General features: G+C 43.0%; 1 protein-coding gene across 7 annotated transcripts in view; it reads left to right on the top strand.

Annotated features, from left to right (window-relative positions):
* LOC140728164 (receptor tyrosine-protein kinase erbB-4-like) overlaps positions 1–26,771 on the top strand; it is a 943,636-nt gene that overhangs the window by 707,276 nt on the left and 209,589 nt on the right. For all 7 annotated transcript variants that reach the window (XM_073046453.1, XM_073046457.1, XM_073046456.1 and 4 more), the window contains one exon: positions 718–903. In XM_073046453.1, coding sequence (XP_072902554.1) covers positions 718–903 — 186 coding nt within the window. The remainder of the gene's footprint in view (positions 1–717; positions 904–26,771) is intronic.

Genomic DNA, 26,771 nt, shown 5'->3' with positions numbered 1-26,771 from the left:
AATTTTATTGCGAGCACCTACTTACCTTAAACTAATCAGCTGGACTTTATTTCTCATGCGTACCAGCTCTGATCGAGCAGAGGGCAACTTCCTGTGTTGCTATGTTTCACGTGGTTGGCTGGGTCTGAAATCACATTCATATCCAAGCAGATAAACTTCCCTGAAAGCATAGGTGTAACAGTCTTTTGGTTGTTGGATTGCTAAGCTCAGCTCTGAGCTCGTACACTTTGCATTAATATTAATGTTTGCCGCTGCAATACTGATCCATTCATTAAACACTTCACTATAAAAAGCCCTCTTTACAACTAGGTTCTCAGCTACAGTGGACAGTCAGATCACTGTTTTTACTCACAGCTGAGGAACTGACACTCAATACCTTTTCACTGCAGTGTGTAGACAGGATCGGTACTGAGTCAAGTGTAGTGGGTACATGAATATGGCAAACAGCTGAAAAGCACAGAGTCAATGGGCTGAATGGTCTCTTCCTGCACCTATGTTATTTTATTGTCTATGTTACTGGTCAGTGATCTCAAACTGACTGGAATTCAGAAACAGAGCACAGAGCAAAACCAACAGTTCCATCTCTGCTCAGACTGCTGCAAAGTTTCCCAATGAATGGTTATCTGAGTTTGTGCATGAATTATCCGGAGAATGTGATGCTGTGGTATCCTTCTACTGAACGATTAATGAGCCTGATTTTGTTCTTTCTTCCCGTAGGAGGCCCTGATAATGGCCAGCATGGACCATCCTCACCTGGTTCGCCTCTTGGGTGTTTGTCTCAGTCCCACGATCCAACTGGTCACTCAGTTGATGCCCCATGGCTGTCTGCTGGATTACGTCCGTGAGCACAAGGACAACATTGGCTCCCAGCTGCTCCTGAACTGGTGTGTCCAGATTGCAAAGGTAGGCGTTAACAATCTACCTGGATAAACAAGCTGCTGAAGGCCGACACTGTTCTCGCATACTGTGTTTGCAGCTGTAACCTGCTTTAAAAAGTTACCTGAATAAGGCTGGCGACACTTACTGGAATGATAAAAGAACAATGAAATTGTGATTTGCTTTCCCTGAACTGATGACTTTTCATATCACACCAGCTGTTACTTTATCAGTTTTCAAGACCCCGACTGATCCTGTGCTTTTCAGAACTGAGGAACGAATAGTTCATAGTTATTAATATGTCAACTGATGTGTGGATATGAATGAGATAAATTGTATTCAATATTTCTGGTCACATATTGTTGAGACACAGGGCAGGATCTGGGACAATTATAATGCCTGTTAGAGAACATTCTATTCATACATTGTACACCAACTATACATTGCACAGTATCCAGGAGAAACATAATGTGAATATGTCAGAAAGGGCGGCATATTGTACATGATACTCCATCTGAGAGAGGCAATAATGTGGTTATATTATGTCGTGTCTGAGAAAAGACAGGATGTGTGTAATTGTACAGTGAGACATGTTGCATGCAATCCACAGTGTCTGAAGGAAACAAAATAATGTAGGTACCTTAAACAAACTCTGACAGAAAGCAAGTTGTGTACATCATTTTAAACAACAAATTATGGATATATTGCTCCCAAAGACAGGGCTGGACATGAGTACGTTATAAACTAATAATTTCCCATTTGTGATCAATAAAGTAATTATTATTATTATTTAAAGAGCTCGAACAAGGAGTGGTGGCATTAAGAGTTAGCACAGAGTGCTGATGTCAACGAGCCATTGCAGGGAGTGATGGATGATATTAGAGTCGGCCCAGGCTGCGGTGAATTTAAACAGTCGGTTCTGGGTCTGCTGATCTTACAGGGGGTGATAATGTTAACGAGTTGGTACAGGGAACGAGTTAGTAGAGGTTAATGAGTCAGTAGAAGGTGTGGTGATATTGAAGAGCTGCAGTGGCAGAGTGAATACAAGCTGAGGAATGGGTCACACTAAAACGGATGCGGTCACGTTGAGGAGTGAGTTGAGGGATCAGTGATGTCAATGAGTCAGTACTGGGAATGCTGACGGTAGTAAGCTAATGCAGAGTGTGGAGTTTACCAGACTTAATGGTTATGGTGGGTTTTCGGAGTATAGCTAGAGCACAGAATTGTGCTCATTGTTTAATGAAAAGATGTTTCTGTTGTCACAGGTAAGTAGTGGATTATAAATGCATCCTTGGAACAAAGCAGCAGCAGTGGATTGGGTTAAGAAAGTGGATTTGTATTTCTTGGACATTTTATGCAACTAAAGTACTTAGTATACCACAAAACTGCCCAAACTGAATCTGACAGTAACGGTAACATTTTTGGTTAGTTGAATGCTGATCTCTAAAGCAGGTGGTGTTACTTATTAAGCAGTGAATAATTTTCTGCCAACGGATTGCTTCCTCAGTCTCCTTCAGTGTCTATTCTGCCCAGTGGTGTGTGCTTGAATGCAAATCATCTATGCCACAATTCTTTCTAGTTGGATCGTTGAAACAGTTTCCAGAGGACGACCAGCCCGGCAGTAACCTGGGACAGCAAATGATTGATAATAGTTGTGAAACTAAGTTGTTTGAAGCCCTGTTTTTGTCATCAGCGAAAGAGTTCAAGGTCTTTCTTTTCCTCGCAGCCCTTGTCTAGTTAGGAGCAGAGTACTTCATCATAGACTTACTGGACAGAGGTTTTGTCTAATGGTAGCAATTTATCAACCCAAAGTGCTCTAGGCATCATGAAACTTCTACAGTCATAGAAGCATGTTAAACAATTAGTTGCAGGCAAAGGATAGGTTTAAAGTGAAGTGTGCAGTAGCATGAAAATGATGGTACTGCTTAGATTTGGTTTTGATCGCTGGCCCCACTCAGTTTTTCTGGGAACTAGTATTTCCTTTAAATAGCCGCAGGTAAAAAAAATGTGTCTTCACCGGTTCAGCTGACGCTGGGAACAGAACACCGTGTCCTCCCACCGACGTCGTCCTGGACTCAGGAGAGAGTTCCTTCCTTCCTTGGGGTGAGCTTGGCAAACTAATATACTGGCCCTGAATGTGCTGAGAAAGATGCCACCCATAGTCACTGCACAAATGAAAGATGCTGGATATCCTGATGGTCTCGGCCCGAAACGTTGACTGTTTACCCTTTTCCATAGATGCTGCCTGGCCTGCTGAGTTCCTCCGGCATTTTGTGTGTGTTGCCCACAGTCATTGGTTGCCTCCACTCCAAACACGTTGTTCGCCTGCATAAGCTTCACAGAGGATAAATTCTCATGGTTGGCAAGGTGCTGGACAGCAGAGGCGACTTCCCATTCTTAAGCCCATAAAAGTTTCAATGAAGCCCTGCCCTTACTGTGTCCGTGACCTGAGCAGGCATGCAGAAATATTGCATAGTAACTGAAACTGGCCTCTCTCCTGTGCAGCCACTTCCCTCCATTGAAACGAAAATAGCCAAATACAGACACGACGTGAACAGTGATACAGATTATTTATGTAACTTCCCCAATGAAACTTTCGGCCCTGATATAGGAAAGGTGTCAACAATGAGAACCCTCGTGAAGGACCAAGCCAACCACTGATAGTTGTACTAATTATTTGAGAGTTTTCAGATGTTTATCATGTTCTAAGTATTCTTCGGAATTTTAGGTCTCATAGACTCTTCCTGTTTTTAAAATGCTTATCAGGTGTTCTGAAGGCTTCTGACTGGCAGGAGCGTTAAGGGTGTTTGATACCTTTGAGAGCTGGCTGAGGTAGAAGCATGGATTAGCTCACTCTTAAAACTTCACAATCAGTTTTATGTTGTTTTGTGGCAGCAGTACCATACAATATGTAAAAAAAATGATAAATTACAATTATATATATATACAGTATATATAAATTAAATAAGTTGTGCAAACAGAGCAAAAATGAGGCAGTGTTCATGGGTTGGTCCATTGTCCATTCAGAAATCTGATGGCGGAGGAGAAGCTGATCCAGAAACATTGAATGTGTGTCTTCAAGACTCCTGTAGTTCTTCTCTGATGGCAGTAATAAAGGGGAGCATGTCCTGGCTAATGTGGGTCCTTAATGTGCTGGTTCTTCTTAGCCCAGTCCAAGCCAGGACATCATTATGCTACGGAAAGGCCGTAACGGAATGCAACCACATGGGTTAACTCACAACCAGAGTTATTGCAGGGGGAATTGTGTTCAGTGAAACAAACCCATGTTTAGTGACACGAGTGAATCTGCAGATGCTGGAAATAAATAAAAACACAAAATGCTGGCAGAACTCAGCAGGCCAGACAGCATCTATGGGAGGAGGTAGTGACGACGTTTTGGGCCGAAACTCTTCATCAGGAGGGTCCTCTCCATGTTTTATCCATGTTTAGTGACTTGCAGGCTAATTTAAAACCAGGTAGTTATGATCTGAAATGGACTGTCCTGAAATTTCATGGAAAGTTTACAGCAGTCATCTTCAAAAGGAAATTAGATAAGAGAAGATTGCAGGGTTGTGGAAAAAGGTTGAGGGTGTGGGATTAATTGAGCAGGTCTCTGAAAGAGTGAACAAGAGACACAATGGGCCCAATTAACATTGTACAGTTCCCCACTAACAATTCCATTAAGAACAAAGGAAATACTGAAAGGCCTGGATAGAGGGAAGCTGGAGAGGTTGCTACCATTAGTAAGGATGTCTAACAGCTGTGGCAGGATTTGAATGCTATTACCTCTTACAAAGTGAAACCAAGCAACACAGGTGACAACAAGGCTTGGCTCCCAGATGAGATCAATGCCTTCTACGCTCTCTTTGACCATCAAGAACATTCAAAACATGAACCTTCACAATCTCCCACAGTCCCTGATGATCCTGTGATTTCAGTCTCTGAGGTTGACGGGACAGCATCCTTCAGGAGGGTGAACCCACGGGAAGTATCCAACCTAGATGGTGTACCTGGCTGAGCATTAAAGAGCTGTGCTGATCAACTGGCTGAAATGCTCATTGATATCTTTAACCTTTTGCTCCGGCAGTCTGATGTATCCATCTTCTTCAAGCAGGCTTCAAATCTACTGGTGCCTACAAAGAACGTGGTAAGCTGCTTCAATGATATCGTCCAGTAACATTTATATCTACTGTGGTGAAGTGTTTTGTGAGGTTGGTGATGAAACGTAGGAACTCTTGCCTGAGAAGCAACTGGGATCCGCTCCAATTTGCCTACCGGTGCTGTAGGTCCACAGCAGATGCCATTTCATTGACTCAACCCTGGAATACCAGGACAGCAAAGATACAACATCGGGATGCTCTTTAACAACTGTAGCTTGGCATTCAATACTACCACTCCCTCAAAATTAATCAGTAAGTTTCAAGACTTTAGCCTCAATACCTCCTTGTGCAATTGGATCCTTGATTTCCTCATTTGCAGATCCCAGTCAATGGCAACAACATCTCCACTGCAATCTTCATCAGCGCAGGTACACCACAAGGCTGTGTGTTTAGCCCCCTGCTCTACTCACTTTATACTTATGACTATCAGGCTAAGGGATAATTCTAATACTATATTTAAATTTGCAGGCGACACCACTGTCGTTGACCAAATCAAAGGTGATGAAGAATCAGCATATTAGTGGGAGATTGAAAATCTGGTTGAGTGGTGCCACAACAACAATCTCTCACTCAATGGCAGCAAAACTAAGGAGCTCATTATCGACTTCAGGAGAAGGAAACCTGAGGTTCATGAGCCGGTCCTGATTGGGGGATCAGAGGCCAGAAGCTTTAATATGGATATGGCCCATCCATCACAGGTAAAGCCCTCCCCACCACTTAATACATCTACATGGGACACTGTCCCAGGAAAGCAGCATCCATCATCAAGGACTGTCAGCATCCAGGCCATGCTCTCTTCTTGCTGCTGCCATTAGGAAGAAGGTACAGGAGCCTCAGGAGCCAGGTTCAGAAACAGTTATTACTCCTCAACCAACAGGCTCTTGAACCAGAGGGGATAACTTCACTCGCCCTATCACCAAACTGTTCCCACGACCTGTGGACTCATTTTCAAGGACTCTTCATCTCATGTCCTTGACATTTATTGTATATTTTTTTCTCTTTTGTATTTGCACAGTTTGTTGTCTTTTGCATATTGGTTGTTTATCCATCCTGTTTCGTTTCACTTTCACTGATTCTATCGTGTTTCTTGGATTTACTGTGGATGCCTGCAAGAAAATGAATTTCAGGGTTGTATATGGAGACATATATGTACTTTGATAATCAATTCACCTTAAATTTAGATCTTTGAAAGATGTGCAGTGGGGTTGGGGACTGGAAACAAGGCATTGGGGATTGGGGAGGTTGAGCTAAGATATGGTGGCCAGAGATGAATGTAAAGGTTGACATTACATTCAAGACAGGACACGTTAAGGAGGGCTGCCAAGGGAGTCGGACAGTGAGTGGTAGTTGTTTTGCTGCAGCCTGGTTGACATGCCAAAGTCCATGGGCTGGGACTCTAATCTGGCGAACTGCCTTTAAATATAACCCAAGACAAATCTCAGTTCATTGCAAAGATCTTCTGCACGTAAGCCATGAGTTTCCTGCAGATATTGTCCAAGCTGTATGAGACATCACTGGATAACCTCTCTGTGTTCATACATCACAAACACTGACTAACCAGAAGGTATCCTGCAAAATTTCATTATGAATGATTAATCTTATTTGACAAAATTACATCATTCATATGGCAGCATGTGATAAAAAGTTTTGGCTAAGTTAAAGGAATATCAGCAGAAGGAGGAATACCAACAGGAGGAACTCTCCTGTTCCCCTCACCCACACTCTAGAGGCCAGACAGAATCACATATTAATATCTTTTTGAAAGGTGGTGTTTTTGTTCTCGCTACACTCTCCCTATTCGGCACTTGAGGTATCAAGATTTGACCGTCCCTTACTTTGAGTCTTGAAGCAACCTTTAAATGACAGGAGGAAGCCTGCACTGATTCAGAGTTCTCAAATAAGTAGACTTCATTGAACAAAAATCCCCAACCCAGCTTACTGTTTCTTTCAAACAAGGCTCAGCCAGTATCTGATTCTTTCACCACTGGTCTATGTGAACGTACACTTTTGATATAGAGAGGAGTTGCAGTGATTAAAAAGTTTTGCTGAGTGGTAAAAGATTTTCAAAATGTATAACTATACTGTCCCATGGCTCTCTCCCGTTACTCTTACAAACGTTCTTTTCTGTTCTGCAGACAACAGGGGACCTGAAATGTAAGGAGCAACAAATCAGAACTTGATAGAAAGGACAATTTAGATGATGAAACTGAGGGAGATACAATGGTACATGTAGTGTTGCTTTCGAGCTCCAGTGAGCTAGGTTTGATCCTGACCTCAGGGGCTCTCTGGAGTTTGCACATTCACTGTGCAACCACGTGGGTTACATCTCAGTGCCCCTGTGTAATCCCATATCCCAAAGATGTGCAGGTTAGCCACCATAACTTGCTCCTAGTGTAGGTGGGTGGCAGGAGAAATTGTGAGGTCTTAATGGGCATGTGAGGGAGAACAGGTTAGAGGGAAATCAGTTGGGAAGGTACTGCGACTCGATGGTCTAAGTGGTTTCATTCTGAATCATAGAAAAATGTTAAAATAAATATGAGAAGTTAGATGGGCATGATACTGTTGATAAAACATAGAACATGCAATGTAATGCAGCACAGACCAAAACCAATATAAACTAATCTCATGGTCTGGATCCCTCTGTTCCCTGCCCATACCTGTGCCTGTCTGAATGACTCTTAAATGCTACTGTCATGTCTACTTCCACCACCCCCTTGTCGCACACTGAGGGCACCAGCTACTCTCTGCGTAAAAAAAACAATTTGCCATGCACATCCCCTTTAAACTTTCCCCCTCTCACTTAAAACAATGCCCTCTAATATTTGACATTTCCACACTGAGAACAAGACTCGTAATATCCACCTGATCTATGCATCCCCATAATTTTACAAACCTCTGTCAGGTCTCCCCTCAGCCTCCGGTGCTCCACTGAAAACAAACCGGGTTTGTCTGGCCTAAACACAAGAGATTCTGCAGACGCTGGAAATCCAGAGCAACACATGCAAAATGCTGGAGGAACTCAGCAGGTCAGGCAGCATCCATGGAGAGGAATAAACAGTCGACGTTTTGATCAGGTCCTGATGAAGGGTCTCAGCCCAAAGCATCAACTGCTTGTTCATTTCCATAGATGCTTCCTGACCTGCTGAGTTCCTCCAGCATTTTATATGTGTTACATAAATTTGCCTAGCCTCTCCTTATAGCTCTTACCCTTAAATCTAAGTGATATCTGGGTGACATCTTCTGTACCCTCTCACTCTAAACTGATAGGTTCCAAGGATATGAGTGACAGGAAGAGAAGATCCCATAGTGACTGCTGGGTTTCTCTCAGTTGCTCGGTTTCCTCCTACATCACAAAATGTGCAAGCTGGTAAATTAATTGACTGCTATGAATTATCTTTGGTGTGTTAGATGGTGATAGAATCTGGAGGATGGAATGGAGTTGGAAGGAATTGCGAGAGAGTAATCTGAGATCAGTAAGGGATCTGGAACACTTTACAGTGCCAGCAATTGGAGTTCAATTCCCACCACTGTCTGTGAGGAGTTTGTACGTTCTCCCTGTGACCGTGTGGGTTTCCTCCACTGGCCCGGCTTCCTCCCACATTCCAAAGACATACGGATTAGTCAGGGTTAGTAAACTGTGGATATGCCACATTGGCGCTGGAAGTAAGGCAACACAGGTGGGCTGGTTGCAGCTTTGACACAAACATTGCATTTCACCATATGTTTCAATAGCCATACGACAAATTAAGTTAACCTATAAATCTTTAAAGTGGGTGTTTGATGGTCAACAGTGTAAGATTGTTTCTGTGTTTGATTGGTGAGGAAGTGGGGATTAAATCTGTGACTTGAAGACAGACTTGCAATGTGTGTTACCACAGATACCTTGCTGAGGGTGCCACTATTAGCTCCTCCCGGCTGATTGCAACTTTTGGCCCGGGCACTTTCACGGATGGGTGAGAGTGCAGCCTGCACGGGGAGCTCTGATTCCCAGCCGTGGTCCTGCCTTGATCTTCAGCTCCTCCTGCTGGTGGCAGCCAGGCGGTGAAACTCAGGAGAAGCCTCCTTCAGCCTCTCCCTTACAAATGGTCGCAGGAGGAACAGCAGAGGGTCCAGATTGAGGCAGAGACAGGAAAGGTAATCAGATAAGAGTGCGGGTAAAGAGATAAACCAGAGACTCCTGTGTTAGCTGCGTCCCCGAAACCCCTGCCAGGCTGACCAATTAGACCAGCTGTTCACTCGTACACTATCTAGGCTGGCAAAGGGAAAAACAGTGGCATCTGTGAAGCAACCGGGAGCTAATTACACGACACGTGAGCACCGGCACTGACAGCACACACTCTGGGGCAGACAGTCAACGCTGCACCTTTCGAAAGTACATCAGTCTGGCCCAGTCAGTCATTAACTTCTCAGACTGGTGAGGACCACTCACCCCCTTCCATGACTGTTCGGTCAATCTGCTGTTTGTGTGGGAGCACTAAGCATGAAAAGTGTGTGTTTCTGTTTGATTTTCTATTGCCGTATGTGCTTGTATTTTTGTATGATTGTGTGCATACTTAAGTGCGCGTGTGTGTTTGTGTTTTTGTATGTAAGTGGGTTTGTGTATGTGTCTGCGTATATGTGCTTGTGTACATATGTGTGTCTAGTGCAGACAAAGGGTCTCATCCTGAAACATCGACTCTCGATGTGAACGTAGTTTATTAATGCCACCATACCAAAATGCAGTGAAAAGCCTCACTCATGTACGCTGATCATTTCCATTACATCAGCACCTCACAGCAGTACAAAGGAAACAGAATTCAGGAGATAATGGTATATTTACAGAGAAAGTGCCGTACAGGCAGACAATAGGTTGCAAGGTACAGGAGAAGGTAGATTGTGAGGTCAGGACTCCATAGTTGTTGTCGGTCCCGTTAAGTTCCTCTAGCATCTTGTATGTTGCTGTGTCTATGAGCATGCCTGTTTAAGTTCTAGTCCTGACGAAGGGTCTCGGCCCGAAACGTCGACGGTGCTTCTCCTTATAGATGCTGCCTGGCCTGCTGTGTTCCACCAGCATTTTGTGTGTGTTGTTACATGCCTGTTTATATGTTTGTGTGTGTGTGTGTGTGTGTGTGTGTGTGTGTGTGTGTGTGTGTGTGTGTGAGTAAGTGTATATGCATGTGAGAGTGCGTATGTGTTGTGTGTTTGTTTGCAAACATCCTCATGTGTGTTTATCCACTGGTTCACACAAAGTAGACGTGACTGGAGATGCCAACATTTATTCACCACTGAAGAGCCAGTTCAGAGCCACTCACCCCGGTGGGCCTTCAATCAAGTAGAGGTCAGTCTGGCAGATTTCCTGCCCCAAATGGGTTTTTCAGGCACACCAACCATCCAGTGGTTTCTTGGTTACCGATGTAAACAGCTGTATTTCTTTTTAAATTCCAAGCTTATTTTATAACTTGAATTTACCTTTCCCAGCAGCCATGGTGGGATTCAAAATCACGTCTCTAGAATAATGGTCCAGTAATCTGACGACTTCTCCTAACCACTACATAATACCCACCCAACCTTCAGGAGACTGTGTTTGTTTATTGATTGAAAATCAGTGAAGAATAGGCCCTCCAGCTCTTCGAGCTACGCTGCCCAGGAACCCCTGATTTAACTCTAGCCTAATCACGGGACAACTTATCGATCAACGGGGTAAATCTTTTTGGGTTGTGGAAGGAAACCAGAGCACCCGGAGGAGACCCGTGCGGTCACAGGGAGAACGTACAGGTCCCTTTCAGGTAGCAACGGGTGTGTGTGTGTGCGTGATTTATTTGGAATCGATCCCTATCTATTTTAGAAGCATAATGCCTGTCTTCAACACCCCAAATGACTGCACCAGTTCCAGTCTGATACACATCTCCCTCATTTGCAGAGTAGTTTCTTCAGCGTGCTCCCAGTGACTTTACCAGGGTCATTGTTTACGCTTGATTCATGGCGTACGGCTGAAGGTTGTCAGAAGACCATGAGCACCTGTCCACAATGCTTTCACAAGGAGATAAACACTCTTCTGGTCTGCAGCACTGCCTGTAAATTTTTTTTGTTACACAATTCATTGCAGTTCTTTGACACATGACTGTGTATCAAAATAAAAAGTCAACGTTTGGGTCAATTTTAAAGAAAATTCCAATTCAATGGTGTGCTAACCAAACTGCCCTATCATAGTAATGATGCAGTGAGAGTTGAACGCTGTCTTAATAACCTTCCCAGTTAAGGCAAACCCATCACAATCTCATGTAGAGCTGAATCGTTTGCTGGCTCTAATGTCAGTATTGCTGCAGCTCCCTCACCTCTGGGGACAGGGGTCTCCATGCTCAAGCTCCAAAGCCTAATTAACCGAATATTCCAAGCCACAAGCACAGATCTCAGCGCGGTTCAGCACAGGCTCTTCTACCCACCAGACACAATGTCAAGTTCAACTAAATCCCTTCTGCCTGCACAGAATCTGTATCCCACTGTCCCTGCATATTCATGAATCTGTCTCACGAGGCCCTCTGTTGACCATGGATGTTGCATCCTAACTGTCTCTGTATAAGCAAGCCAGTATGTAAGCAAGGGCAGTACGATATGGAGAGTAAGCTGTTGCCCATCCAGTAGGCTCCCCCTTTCCATACAGATGATGAATCCGAAGGGACAACAGAAACCGATACAGTTTGTCACAAAAGAGTTGCCAGCCAGTGTTGAACTCAACATAGGGACATAGCCTTAGGGACTCCAGCTCTGGGTTTTTCCTAGGGGTTTACCCCCAAAGCCTTCCTCATGACTAGGCATAGCTGCAAGGCAGTGGAGGTTTGAGATTGGAGTTTTCCATCTCATAGATAAGCCACTAATCATAGCAGATGAGCCCCATCTGCCTGGAGTGACTTTTTTTTTTTGGGGGGGGGGGTTTACTGGTGTCTGTCCCAAAGCCTTGTAATCCCTGTTGTATCTGTTGCTGCCAGCATCCCCGACAGCCTGTTCAAGCACCTGCCACTCTCTGTGTAAAACCCCCTTTAAACACCCCCTCTCACCTTAAGTAAATGTTCTCTAACGTTTAACATGTCTACACCAAGAAAATAATTCTGACTCTCTACCCTATCTACGCCTCTCATAATTTTATGAACTTGAGTCAGCTCTCCCCTCAGCCTCCAACATTCCAGAGAAAATAATCCAAGTTTGTCCAACCTCTCCTTAAAGCTCATACCCTCTAATCCACGTGGCATCCTAGTAAAGCCTTCCCATCCTTTAAGTGTACAAGAAGGATAAAACAACCTGTGAATCCAACTAGTTCATACCGGCAAGAGCGCAGAAGTTATGTTGGTGCACGTTTGATCTTCAGATGGATTTTTTAGGACTGGCACTGGGAGACCATCATTGACTGGAGAGACTAGATGTGGAAGGAGATCATAGTCTTAGGGGGAGTGGACAGTTATTTGGGATTTGGGTGAGGAAAACTGTCTTCAATTTGAGGCTTGTGAATCTCAAAATTCCTGCTGCGGAGAGGCTGATGTTCAATTGAGAATTGATTAAGATTGGTGAATTCCAGAGGGGATGTGTAGAAGTTCAGTTAGCACACTGGGTGGTGGGACAGACTCAAAAGGATGTGTGTCCTAATTCTGTTACGATTCCTTATGTTCATTGTAACATAAATTGTATATTTTGCCTGCTAACCTGTCTTCCCTCCAACGATAGCTTTGGTTACAACTCTCACAAGCCCATTACTTATCTGCCTTGAATTTACATTTATTTTGACATTGCCAATTCTTTATATATAATTATACAGCATATCTCCCTCTGATATATATAGTATATAAGAATGAAGGAAAGAGGAGTAGGAAATAGGCTCTTCATTTATCAGGACTTTGGATCATTTTCCACCTCTTCTTGGAGCACCATATCCATATCCCTTTCATTCTCTTTAAGAGCAGAAACCTACTGTGATCAACCCAACAGCCCTCCAGGGGAGAGAATTCCAGAGATTGACCACTCTCTGTGAAATTGTGAGGTTCTGTGAGTTCTGAGAACTCTGTGAAGTTCTCGTCTTTGTTCTAAACATCTCAAACTGGTTCTGAACACCTCAGTCATAAAAAATATCCCCTCTGCATCTTGCTGGTCAGATGCTTTAAGAATTTTGTAAGGTTTGATCCTTCTAAACGCTAAAGAATACACTGGAAGTTTATTCAAGCTCTCTTTTTATAGAATCAGGCCATCAATCTGGAATCAGTCTTGTGAATGTATGTGTAATTTGCAGCATTATGCGTAAAAATTCGACACCAAAATGTCTCCAGCAGTCTCTTAACCTTACTGATTTTGTGAAGTGATAATGTTCCTTTGGCAATCTGCCTAACATGCTTGTTTGAGGATACAGAGCAGGGAAAGGCCCTGAAGATCATTGCGAACAAAATACCCATGTGTGATAGCAATGTTGCAAGGTCACAAGAAAATTAGCTTGGGTCATACAGTTCAGGCAAAAACATTCAGGATGAAACTGACAATGCAAAGGAAAAGCCTGAAATACAAAGACCAATAGGTGCCTGGCAGATTAGAGTAGGTTCAGGCCTGAATCATACATGACTTCTCCTTCTTTCCCATACTTTGTTGGTAATACAGGTAGGACTTCTACAGTCAATTAAGTAAAGCTAAGAGGATGACTGATATTGATAAGATAATGGAGGCGAGAGGTTTTATTCATCTGATTAGTTATCAGAGATAGAGATTGGAGATAGTGTGAGTGTAGGCGTGCAATTCTAAGCCTAATATTAGATTAGGCATCATTTATTTTTACAGAGGAGTCATTCATGTCTAGGATAGATTGGTAATTGTCACACTCTCTGAGATACTGTGAAATACTTCGTTTGCATTCTATGCAGACAGGTCATTCCACACATAAATAGTTAGTATGAAGGGAAGGCAATAATATAGTGCTATGCTTGAAGAGCAAGTGCAGTGCAGATAGACAAGTAAAGTGCAAGGAACATGACAAGGTAGATTAAGAGATCAAGGGTTCATTTTTGCCGTACAAGAGGCCTGTGCAAGAGCAATGTAACGGTGAGATAGGAGTTGTCCTTGAGCCTGGTGGTGCACGAGTTCAAGCCATTATTGCTTCATTCTGATGGAAGAAGATGTTGGCTGCTCAACAAGAATGTGTGTGTTTGGCCCAAGTTTCAAGCGGGAGAAAGAGAGATGCCAAAGGCAGTCCATTGCCCTTTGATAGGCACTGTGCAGAAATAAGGGAAAAACAATAAATGCAAAGCCAGCTGGGCCGTCTCGACTCTGCCCTGCCTCAGTTCTGCTGCTTCGAATTGCCTCCAAGTCTGCTCTGGTGCTTTATGCCTTATTAATACTGATTGGTGGACGGACGTTGGTCAGACCATCTGAAAAGTATCCTGATTCTTTCACAGAACAATAGCACTGAGTTTTCCATCCTTCAATATTTCCTTAATTCCATACAGCACAGTAAAAGGACATTTCAGCCAATTGAATCCCTCTCAACTCACAGGACAATCCCATTCCCACTAATATTACCTGTAACCTGCGTCTCCTATCCCTCAGAGGAGCATAAGACCTTAAATTGATACTTCATCGCAGCCACAATAGTCCTCCTCGCTATCCACTATACACCCAGTTTTGGTGTCTTCTGAAAATTTGCTGATCCAGTTAAGCACGTTGTCATCCATACCATTGATATACACGACAAACCAAAATGGACCCAGCATCATTCCCTGCGGCACTCCACTAACATAAGCCTCTGATCAGAGAGGCAACCATCTACTATCCCTCTCTGGCTACTCTCACAAAGCCAGTGCCTAATCCATTTCTTGAATGCCGAGTGACTGAAGCTTCCTAACCAACCTCCCATGTGGGACTTTGCTAAAGTCCATGTAGACAACATGCACTACCTTGTCTTCATCAGCTTTCCTTCATTAACTTTCTCGAAAAGCTCTATAAGACTGGTTAAACACGACCTACTACACATGAAGTCAAACTGACAAGCTGTCCCCGTCTATCCAAATACTCCTATATTCAATCCCAAAGAATACCTTCCAGTAACTTTCCCTCTACTGACGTCAGGCTCACCAGCCTATAAATTCCTGGTTTATTCTTAGAACCTTTCTTAAACAACTGAACAACATTGGCTATCCTCAATCCTGCTGCTGCCCCTCCTCACCTGTTGCTCCAGAAAAAGCATCAGCACCCCCTCACCACCCAGCATGGGAACAATAGCAAGCCCAGAGACCATGATCTAGAGTCCATTGAAAAGTACTGTCTACCCCAACACTTAGACATCTCATACAGGTCCTCTCTCTGTCTCTAATGAGGAAGAGAGAGATATCACTCCTGCCACAGTGAGGGGGAGGCCAACAGCTCGCTGATTCGATGTTACAGTCTGCAGCATCGCTTATTCAAGTTCCCCCAACCTGACAACCAGCAGACTCTTTCTTACCATCGAGAGAGAGAGAATGATTGCTCGAATGCATAGGCCTCTGATTGCTGCACCCGCCAACTCAATGTTCTGATCTCCCATGATGCTTCAGTCAGCCGATTTCTTTCTTAAGTATTCTCTTGCATTTCTTATACTCCATAAGCACTTCATTTGTTCCCCCCTGCCTATAAATGCTAAGCACCTCAATTTTTTCATAAGCAGAGCCTCAACATCTCTTGAAAACCAAGGTACCCTAAGCCTGTTATCTTTACCTTTTATTCTGACAGGCACGTACAAGCTTTGTACTCTTCTTCGTAGTTAAACTGCCACACCATGCACCCACCTGAGCCCATAATCCTCCAACCGGCCCCCAAGTCCCAGCTGGCAAACGTTCTTGGTCTCTGGACTCTGAGCTCCAGACCTTACTTTCCTAACTACTTATTAACTTTGATTGTCATTCTGCTGTTGAGTGTTGGAGACACCCAGCTGCCAGGCACTGAGACCAGAATTACTGTTACTCCATCAAGGAGATAGAATAATGTACTTTGCAGACACTCTTATAAATTATTTATCTGGTGAAGCAGTTCATTAGTGAAGAGCATAATTTGCAAATCATAAGGCAAGTTGGATTTCCTTGACAAAGCAAAGTGAGAAATGGAAGGGAACGGTGCTGATAGCTGCTTATTAATGGGAGGAAGCGAGCTGGTTCTCTGCATGTCCCTGTTACATAGAGCCACCGCTAAGAAACGAAGGAGCTGGAACTTTGCAATCCAGCCTGTCAGAGCACAAGATGTTGGTTTATTAATTTTATCGATCTTTCATTGTCACAGGTAACAAGGTACAAATTTTGTTTTGTCTGTCCTTCCAACTGATTAGTCCATTGAGAGTACAAGGGAAAGCGATAACAGAATACAGAACATTGTGTTACAGTCACAGAATAGGTACAATGAGAACAGACAATACGGTGCAAGGATATGACGAGGTAGACTGTGAAGTCAAGGGTCCATCTTATCGTACTGGAGAAATAAGGGGGGGGGGGGGGGGGGTGTGTGTGTGTGTGTGTGTGTGTGTGTGTGTGTGTGTGTGTGTGTGTGTGTGTGTGTGTGTGTGTGTGTGTGTGTGTGTGTGTGTGTGTGTGTGTGTGTGTGTGTGTGTGTGTGTGTGTGTGAGAGAGAGAGAGAGAGAGAGAGAGTTGGGTGGGAGGGAGTAGGGAAGCAGGGAAATGATGTTATATGTTTGCTACAATCTGCAAAAGGATTGCAAGGGACAAAATTGATCAGTTACATACTTGAGTTGTGGTTGGATTTAGATTGGCCATCGTTATTTTGGGTTTTCATTGGCTGAGATCAGGTTGGCACAGCTTGGTGCCAGATTTATGCCTGCACAGAGCTCACTCTTGAACCCTCTATGTTGCATCAGTTCCAGTATTCTTCTTCTTTCTTCAGTCACACTGCATCATGCTAGTGGGAAGTGTGCCATGCTTACATTTGTTTCAAAGGTGGGATTGAAAGTCTTATCCCTGGCAAATTCCTTCCCATGCAATACTGTGAGTGTCACTTAACGTAATTGAGCTCCACAGACTTACTCTAATGTCTGCTGTCCGTCTCGCCCATCACCTGTACGTTACATAACCTCAGCTCTCCCTATCGCTGTCACCTGCTCCATCCCTGCGATTCTCTAATAACTGAGAACCTCCAAATGCACCCGTTCACACAACCCCAACATTTCCAGTGCTTTTCCCCAGCAGCTGTGCTTCCAGGTGCGAGATGAAAGCTCCGGAATCTCCCTCTTAAATCGCTGAGCCTTTCAACCTTCTCCCCGCGTCCAGTTTCCACAGTGCTTTGCAAGTGCTGTCCTAATCTGTCATAGCACCTCCTGAAGTCACATCTTGTTTGGTAAAATAGTCAGGGCATTCAATTGCATTAGAGAAACAATATAAATACAAGTTGTTGTCAGAAGAAGCAGAGACTGGATCAAAGATTACCTCTGACTGCCTTCTTCCTATAGTTCCTCCATCTCCGTACACACATGAAAGCTGTGGTAATATCAGTAGCAGAATTGCATAGATTGAAGTTGAAGTAAATTTATTATCAACGTACTTATATGTCACCATGTACTACCTTGAGATTTATTTTCTTGCGGGCATTTAAGTAAAATTTTTAAAATAATATGATTTATGAAAACTGTACATAAAAAAGACTGACAAGCAGCCAATGTGCAAAAAAAGCCAAATTGTTCAAATCATAAATAAATAATACAGAGAACATGAACTGTAGATCCTTGAAAGTGAGTCTGCATAAGGCTTTGCTCTTAGAGTGAAGTTGTTTGACAGAAATGGCCACAGGACCATCAGAAGCGAGTGAGCGTTCCCATCCAACCTGCATTGATCAGCTGATGGCTTTAGCCTTTTTCCAAGCTCAGGGAGAAATCCATGGATGGGATTTTCCCTGCATCAAACCATTCCAGTTCCCAAAGCCAAATACAAAAACGCACCTGGCAGCTTGTGTGTTTCATTACAGACTGACTCAGCAAAACCTAATGTAGTGAGCACAAATTTCAGCAAAGGAGGGCTGAACAACAGAAGAAATAGTTCCGAGATTTGTATTACAATATTTCATTGGAAAACATCAATTCTAAACTCAGTTGAGTAATTAACATGTCCATCAAAAAGGTGGGCTCCTTGCTTCTGGATTCTCTAATGTATAGTGTGCTAACACTTTGTGGTGCCCAGACATGGCAGTGTTCTTGCTTTAGTATCACTTAAAGAGGATCTGCCTGAATAGTCCTAGTCTGTAGAAGCTGCAGTACTACTGTCAAATCGGTGGCAGGGATTTTAAGTTTAAAATTTAAGTTAAAAATTTAACTTTTAAGTTAAAAATTTAAACCTCTCCCTGGCTCTCCCTCAGGTCTTCCAATCGATCACACATCAGCTTCAAACACCCACATCTTGATCATGACTCTGCCTTCAGCATAAACTATCAAATACAAAAAGCCCCGATAATCGCCCTAGTTATACTCTGTAATGCACCCCAGCTCCTCAGCCCCTGCCCCTTCACCAGTTTTCTGTCCACTGCAACCCTCCAAATGAATGCACAACAAGCATTGCAGAAGTCCTAACAGTTTTGCAACGCTCTCAGTGTGAGTGAAGGAAGAGTGTCTGGCTACATAAATGACACCAAGTCTGCTCTTGCACAAGGTGCCTTGTTCTCAGAACATAATTTACCCTTCTAACAATGTTTAGAACTGTCGAGTCACACTGCTGAGAAAGAGGCCCTTTAGCCCAACTCATCCATGCTGATTAATGTTCTCATCTCATTCAGTCCTATATTCTCACACTTGGCTCAAGTCCATCCAAACCTTTTTGATCCATGTACCAGTCCAAATGCTGTTTAAATGTTGTTATTGTTCCTACCTTGATCACTTCCTGAGGTAGCTCGTTCCATATCCAGACCACCCTATCAGCAAGACAAGCTGCCTCTCAGCTCTCCTCAAACCTATGCCTCAACATTTTTTAATTTCCTCTCCCTTGGTAAAGGTTGTGTGCGTTCACCCTATTTAAACCCCTCATGATTTTAAACACCTCTACAAGGTCACCCCACCACCTCCTATACTCCAAGAAATAAAGTCCTAACCTGCCCAACTTGTTCTTGTAACTCCGGCCCTCAGGTCCTGACCTGAGGGTTAGTAAATTGTCGGTGTTCTATTCTGGTCCAGAAGCGGGGCAACACTTGTGGGCTAACCCCAGCACATCCTCGGACTGTGTTGGTCATTGACACAAAACAACGCATTTCACCGTTTGCTTGTGATATTTTAGTGTACAGTACACGTGACAACTAAAGCTAAACTTTGACGTGCCTTGCCATCTCAGGTGTATTTCAAGGTGCAAGGCTTGAATTAGCACATCGATTAGCCTCTTGCTCGGTAAACCCCAGCAGATCTTTGCATAAACGGGTCTGCAGTAACTTAGTGTAGCTGTTGCATAAGTATCACGTACTGATGTGTTTTTCTGAGTAATTTATGCATGCAGCTTGGATATTTCAAACCTTGTTACAAATTCTTGTTAAGTGCAATTGTTGGATTCAAGTTAACTCAGTGTATTTAAATTCATTTTATGGAAATAAAATTTCCAATGTATTCACTCAACTTTACTGATCTACAAATTGCCACTTTCCTAGAGATTTAAGTGACAGAAGCTTTAAACTGCTATTTACTTACTGACAGTTTAAGTACTGTACAGTGAACATCATAATCAATTCCACTTATAACATGGCTGTTCTGCTACAAATGCCCTTGCAAAGCTCCCTGTCCAGTATCCCTTTATAGTACTGTATATGCTGTCCAAGAAATGGATAAAAGCATTGGACATGTAGATGGCTAGGAAAGGTTTAGAGGGATGTGGACCAAACACAGGCAAATGGAATTGGCCTAGATGGTCAGCTTGGACAAGTTGGACCAAAGGCCTGAATCTGTGCAGTTTTACTCTGAGCCTCTGAACTCTCTAAATCACATCAGCACATCAATTGAACCATGTCTTGAAAGCCAAGTGGACACCATACGTTTTGCTTAAGGTGATATTTTGAAAGAAGTACAGGTGATCACCGGGCTTTGGACCTGCGTGACCCAAGAGAGTTCAACTTGCTATAAAGCCTTGAATAAAATCAGAAAACATTGGAAGATCTCAGCTGTATACCTAGCAATCTGTACAATAAAACTCCAAAAATCTGGTCTGCTTACTTGTCTGGTAGTGCAGGACTAGCAATTTTCCAGACTATTGAACGTTACTCCAAACACTCCCCCAGTGCCTTCCCTCTTGTATCGGACACTCAGACCCTGACAGAAAGATACCAGCTGTCAACCCGATCTCTGCCTCTGACAATCTGATAAACTTCTATCAAGCCATCCGCCATCCCAGAAAAAATAACCAACGTCTCCTTGTAGAACAGGCTCCCTAATCCAGGCAGCATCTTGGTGAAATTCTTCTACAGCCTCCTCATCCTTCCTGTAATGGGGAGGGAAGGGGAATGCTCAAAGCTTGAGTTAACAATGGTAAAGGTGAGGATTCAGTGTTGGGGTTAGCCCTGCAGACTTCCTCCACCTTCTTTAGCAGCTAACTAATTACTCCATCGAGACAAGCAGGCAATGGATCCTCAGGCATCCTTTCCACTTCTTAGTCAAAGTTCTTTAACTTAAAGGACATTTCCATTCTGTGCTTAGTAGCTTTCCTCCCTTTTCCAATTTCAGGTAACTCAAAACCTTTGTCACACACTCACTTCCCTGTCCACCCTGTTTTCTTCTCCCTTTGTACATCTCTCCTGCCTGCTCCTCTCACCTGGTTCCATCCCTCCCCATTGGGTCCATCAATCACTTTTCAGCCTATATATATTCCTGTTCCTTCTCAGTCCTGATGCAAGGTTGCAACCAGAAACATCATCCTACACCTTTCCCCTCCATAGATGCTGCTTGACCAGCTGAGTATTCCACTCTCCTCCCATAGCTGTTCCATTAACATTGCAGGCAATGTTGTTACAGAATATCAATAGTATTCCCATCAAACTAGTTCCATTCCTCTTTACGGAACTCCACAAAGTTCTGTGACTGAGTTCTGACCCAGGGTAGCGAGAAGTCCATTTTTCAGAATCAGGTTTATTATTGCTGACACATGCCATGAAATTTATCGCTTTGTGGCAGCAAAACATAATTTTGCTTGAATGATCTCCTGTGACGGGTTTTGGTTCCATTTGTTATTGTTGCCATGTAGATACAAGTTTTTGTTGTACTAGTTACCAGCTGAAATTAGAATTTGCTGGCTCAATGCACTTCTCCACCAGTGTATTAAAAGAAGGAAGGAATGGATAAACTGCGTGAAAGGAAGATGCATCTGACATTGCCCTAAAGCAAGCTGTTCTGCCCGACAGATTCCTTAGCCCATTCCATTCTATACAGGAACAACCATGGCAACAGTAATTTAATGGATTAGAGAAAAAGAAGTGTGAGGCATATTTTGACAAGTCATTTTTCCAGAATTTCCATTATAATATCACTTCCACTCTGTTGAATGCCTTCCTGCTGCATTGTTACTGTGACCCAAGCGGGATTTTATTTCCATTGGATTTCAAGTGGTTTTTGAATAGTAGTTTTTAACACCATTGTTCAGAAGTCACGATGCTTGCATAGAGATGAGATATATCCAGTCTGCTGTCACACAATGTATTTGATGGGCATTATATATCCTGACATGCAAATTTACTTAATCATCGATACACCATAACAACATTTAATGCAATTCTAAAAAAAACAGGCTCAGTCAAGAAAGATGTTCAGTGCTGATTGGAAAAGCCACTTAAGTTAAAGGCATTTTGAATGAGGAGGAGAAAGGCTGGTTAAGGATAGAATGATCTAGTTACAGCTTCTTCTCCTCCACCATTAGATTTCTGAATGGTCCATGAAACCAGGAATGCTACCGCTTTTTGCACAGTTTATTTTTGTAATTCATAGACTTTTCTGTCTTTGCACTGTGCGGCCACTGAAAAACAGTATGTTTCACTTAGTGGTAAAAAAAACGATTCTGATTCTGAATCCATTAGATTAGTGTTTGGAAACAAATCAGATTCTGCTGTGCTGCTAGGGTATAATAGTGCAGAAGGTGGAGGAGCTAATCTGCACAGTTAATCTTCCTTGGTCAGTATGTTTTCAGCCCAACGAGCAAAGAGGTATTGCATGTTCCTGGTTTGGAGAATGGAGTGAGCCAGGCCATGTGATAATGGACTGAGGACAACTGGAGGAATCCTTGATTGGAGGAGGGATAACTTCAGGGGCATCTGACCGAACAACGTGAACATAAGGAATAGAAGCAGAACTAGGCCATTCAGCCCTTTGCCTGCTGTTCAGTAAGATCACTGATGATCTTGTTCCTCAGCCCCAATTTTCTACCCAGAGTTCATACCCTTGGATTCCCTTAATAACCAAAAAAATAACTATCATCAGTCTTGAAATTCCTGTTCGTTTGAGCCCCCACAGATAGAGAATTTCAGAGGGTAACTACCCTCAGAGTGAAGAGATTTCTTGTCAACTGCATCCTGAATGGCTGACCCCTTAATTTGAGATGGTGAGCCTTGGTTGTAGCATCCCCAGGAATGAGAAATGCTATCACTCCATCTATCCTGTTAAACTCAACGATAATCTTGTATGTTTCAATGAGGTTATAACCTACACTTCTGAACATAAGGAACAAGGATCAACTTTATTCACCATGTATACCTACAGGCATTAGGAAGTTACTCTGATGTGTTGGGCAGGGCACCTGCATGCGGTAAAAAGCAACAAAATTCAATGATTATAATGAATAAAGTATTATATAAAATATAAAGTTAGAAGTTAAAATACAGATTTGGAATAAAATGCACATAAATACATAAGTAGCAGCATGTACTTAAAATGTAGACAGCATTATAAAAGTATTTACAGCGCAGTGCAGTGAAAAGGGGTTGGGGTGACAACTAGAATGGCTGACCAGGTTAACTTCCTGGGGAAGAAACTTTTAAAATGGCGTGAAGATTTTGTTTTACCGGCTCTGTAGTGCTTTCCAGAAAGGAGAGATTGGAAAATGGGGTTAAAAGAGTAAACTGTGAAAAGTAGACTGGGTGACACAATGGTGCAGTACTTCCACTAATGCCTCATTGCTCCAGCAACCAACTTTTCATCTTAGTTGCCGGTGCTGTCTGTGTGGAGTTTGCACGATCTTGCTGCGACTGCATGGGTTTCCTCCGTGTGCATCGGTTTCTTCCCACCTCCCAAATGTGTGCAGGTTGGTAGGCATATGGGTCGCTGTAAATTGCCCCTGGTGTTAGGTGAGTGGTATAATCTGGGAGGGGTTGATGGGAATGTGGTGAGAATAAAGTGGGGTTGATGTAAAATGGGCAATTGATAGTCAGCACGAACTCAGTGAAGCAAAGGACCTGTTTCTGTGCTGTGTCTCTCCATGACCCTACAGTGGCCGTCTGCTTAATCTTTTGTCCCAGGATAAACTTTTCATACCAGGAATCCACCTGTTGAACTTCGGTATACATAAATTGATGAAGTGGTAATTGGTTCATTATTGTCATGAATGCTGAGTACAGTGAAAACTTTGTTTTGCATGCCTTCCATACAGACCATTTCATCATAATAGTACATGGAGGTAGCACAGGGGAAAACAATAACAGAATGCAATTACAGTCACAGAGAAAGAGCAGGGCAAATAGACAATAAGGTGCAAGGTCATGATGAGATAGATTGTGAGGTCAAGAGTCCATACTATCATACTAGGGGACCATTCAATAGATTTATAACAATGGGATAGAAGCTATCCTTGAGGATAGCTATCCTTGAAGCTATCTTCTGTCTGATGGGAGGGAAAAGGGGATCAGGGTGGGTGAGGTCTTTGATTATGTTGGCTGCTTTAGCAAAGCAGCAAGAAATGTAAGCAGAGTGCATAGTGGGAGGCTGTTTTTTCTACTTCCTCCGTTACAAGAACATTCCTTGCTTTAAAAGAATCACTCCATATTTCATTCTTTTGATGCTAAAAGATGTGACCTCAGATTTTTTTTTCATGGTACATTCTGTCTGCTATGTCTTTGCTCATTCACAGACTACCTAAGTCCTCCTGAAACCACTCTGATTCCTCCTCAGACCCCTCACTGCCATCGAGCCTCATTTCCTACATCCAATTACACTCCCTCCATCCTCAAAAACATTATTGTAGACTGTGAACAGCTGCAGCCCCAGCACCTCTTACTGTGTTCTCTGTCCATGAACCAATCCTCAGTCAACACCAGTATATCATCTCCTCACTGTGCTCCTAAATTTTGTTCAATATTTCCTTGTATGACACATTGTCAAAGATTTTCTGAAAATCCAAATGCACTACATCAACCAGTTTGTCTTTATTCCGCTGCAAATTGTAGCAGATTTGTCAAACATTGTTTCCCTTTGATCAAGCTATGTTAACTCTGTGTAACGCTGTAAGAATTTTCCAAGTGCCATTACGTTCTTAATCATAGATCCCTGCATTCTCCCAAACAGGTCTATTGTTCCCTGTTTATTCTCTCCTTTTCTTAAATGGTGCAATTACATTCGGTGCCTCCCAACATTATCGACTGTATGGAATTTTAAAAAGAAAGAAAGATTAGCTCGAAACAGACAGTGAAATGAATCATTTGGCATCGATGGCGAGCACAGTCCAAGTGTCGCCATGCCTCTGGCACCAACTTAGCACACACACAACTCAATAACCACAGCCCAAACTGTATCTCTTTGGAATGTGGAAGGAAAGCCATTCGGTAATGGGGAGAATGTAAAAACTCCTTACCCTGATCGGTGATCGCTTGCGCTGTAACTCGATTGTGCTAACTGCTTACGCTACTGTGCTGCCCAATTTTGGACAGTGACAAGCAGTGCACTCAGTTTCTCTATGGCTTCCTCTCGAGGATACAGGTCAACAACACCTCTTGAATGACTCAGGTTTCAGTCCCATTAACTTGACAAACTCTGAGTTCTTTGAGCTGATTCTCTGTTTCTGAGAGTATTTCCATGCCTTCTTCAATGAAGTCAGACAACAAGTATTTGTTTTCTTTTTTTTCCATTTCTTTATTCCTTAATATAATTCCTCCGGTCTCAACCTGTAAGAGACTCATGTTAACTTTAGCTAATCATTTCCTTCTTACACATCAATAGGACCTCCTAAAGTCTATTTATTAATTTCTCATTTGACTATTCCTGTATTAGATTTTACCTCTCCTTATCAACACTTTGGTCATCCTCCGGTAACTTCCCAAGTTTTCTAATCCTCAGGCCTACTGTCGTTTTTTTTTAGTATAATTTGAGACTACTTCCTTTGCATTAATGTAATTATTGCTACTGGGGCAAATTTGCCTTAAGGAACATGTGCTTCTTTAACATGCATTCATTTCTTTATGTGTTCGCCTTTGTTTATTGCACTTCTTTCAATATAATAGAGGCAAATTCCAATAGCAACACACAAAAGTGCTGGAGGGATTCGGTGAGAAAGGCCGTATCTGTAGAAGGAAATGGGCAGTCGACGTTTTGGGTCAAGACCCTTCATCTGGATTGAAAAGTAAAAGAGAGATGGCCAGATAAAGAACTGCAAGGTAGGGGAGGAGTCAGCTAGCAGCTGGTAGGTGGATGTAGCTCAGAGTATGGTTGAGGAGCAGGAGAACAACAGAAATCATGGGAGTGGAGATGACACAGAACTCCCGTTGGGGAGAAGAGGAAAGCCTCTTCAGTGTGGGCATACCTTGAAGAGTTTTTGCAGTGAAGCAGCAAAGTGGAGACGCGAGAGAGACTGTAGATTCTGGAATCGTGAGCAGCACAATGTAGTTGCCCCATGTTCCACCATCTCCAAGTTTCAATGAGTCAAATGTTAACAAAACAATGGCGATCTTTAGAGAAAAGAGACTTTAGGTACAGACTGCGTGTATTCCTAAAAGCGGGAGAGGGAGACAAGTCCAAGACGGATCTCCCTGGCCAAACAGGGAGGGTCTAATACAATATGATAATGCAAAGACTTTGAGGATTGTGATGCAAGGAGGGAGATGGAGGAGCAGTGGTGATTGTGGTGATTATCAAGTGACTGAGAAACAGCAGAGTGTCGTCAAACGAGAGCAGAAGTAAAAATAAGATGAGGAAAGAGAACATTTAAGAACGGAATTGCAGCTCCAACAGAAGGAACAACGGTGCAGCAGATGGTGTTGCTGACACACAGCTTCAGGGACTCAGGCTCTGTCCTGACTCCCTCTGTGAACTTTGTATGTTCTACTGTGACAGTGAAGGTTTCCTTAGGGTGCTTCAATTTCCAAGATGCGCTGGAAGATGAACTGAACACTGTATATTACCCTAGGGTTTGAAGCTGGTTGGGGAATCAAGGAGAAGTTAACAGGATGTTGGAATTGGAATTGAATTTGTTTCACTATTGTAATACAGTAAAAAGCTTGTCTTGCAGACTGTCCATACCGATCAATTCATTACACGGTAGAAGGTAAAGAATAAAGCATACCAGTGCCTGAGAAAGTGCAGTGCAGGCAGAAAATAATGTACAAGAGCCTAACGAGGTAGATTGTGAGGTCAGGAGTACATCTTATCGTACTGGGGCACTGTTCGATAGTCTTTTAACAGTGAGGCTGAAACTGTACCTAGTACATGTTTGGGACACGGTGATACATGCTTTCAGGCTTTTGTGTCTTTGTGCCTGATGGGAGAGGAGAGAGATTGAGTTATAGTGGGAGGAATGGGACTGATGGAAAACCTATGAGAGT

This window comes from Hemitrygon akajei, chromosome 5 (genome assembly GCF_048418815.1).
Source record: "Hemitrygon akajei chromosome 5, sHemAka1.3, whole genome shotgun sequence".
Classification (NCBI taxonomy): domain Eukaryota; kingdom Metazoa; phylum Chordata; class Chondrichthyes; order Myliobatiformes; family Dasyatidae; genus Hemitrygon; species Hemitrygon akajei.
The sequence above is the reverse complement of the archived record's forward strand: the minus strand, read 5'-3'. Positions and strand labels throughout refer to the sequence as shown.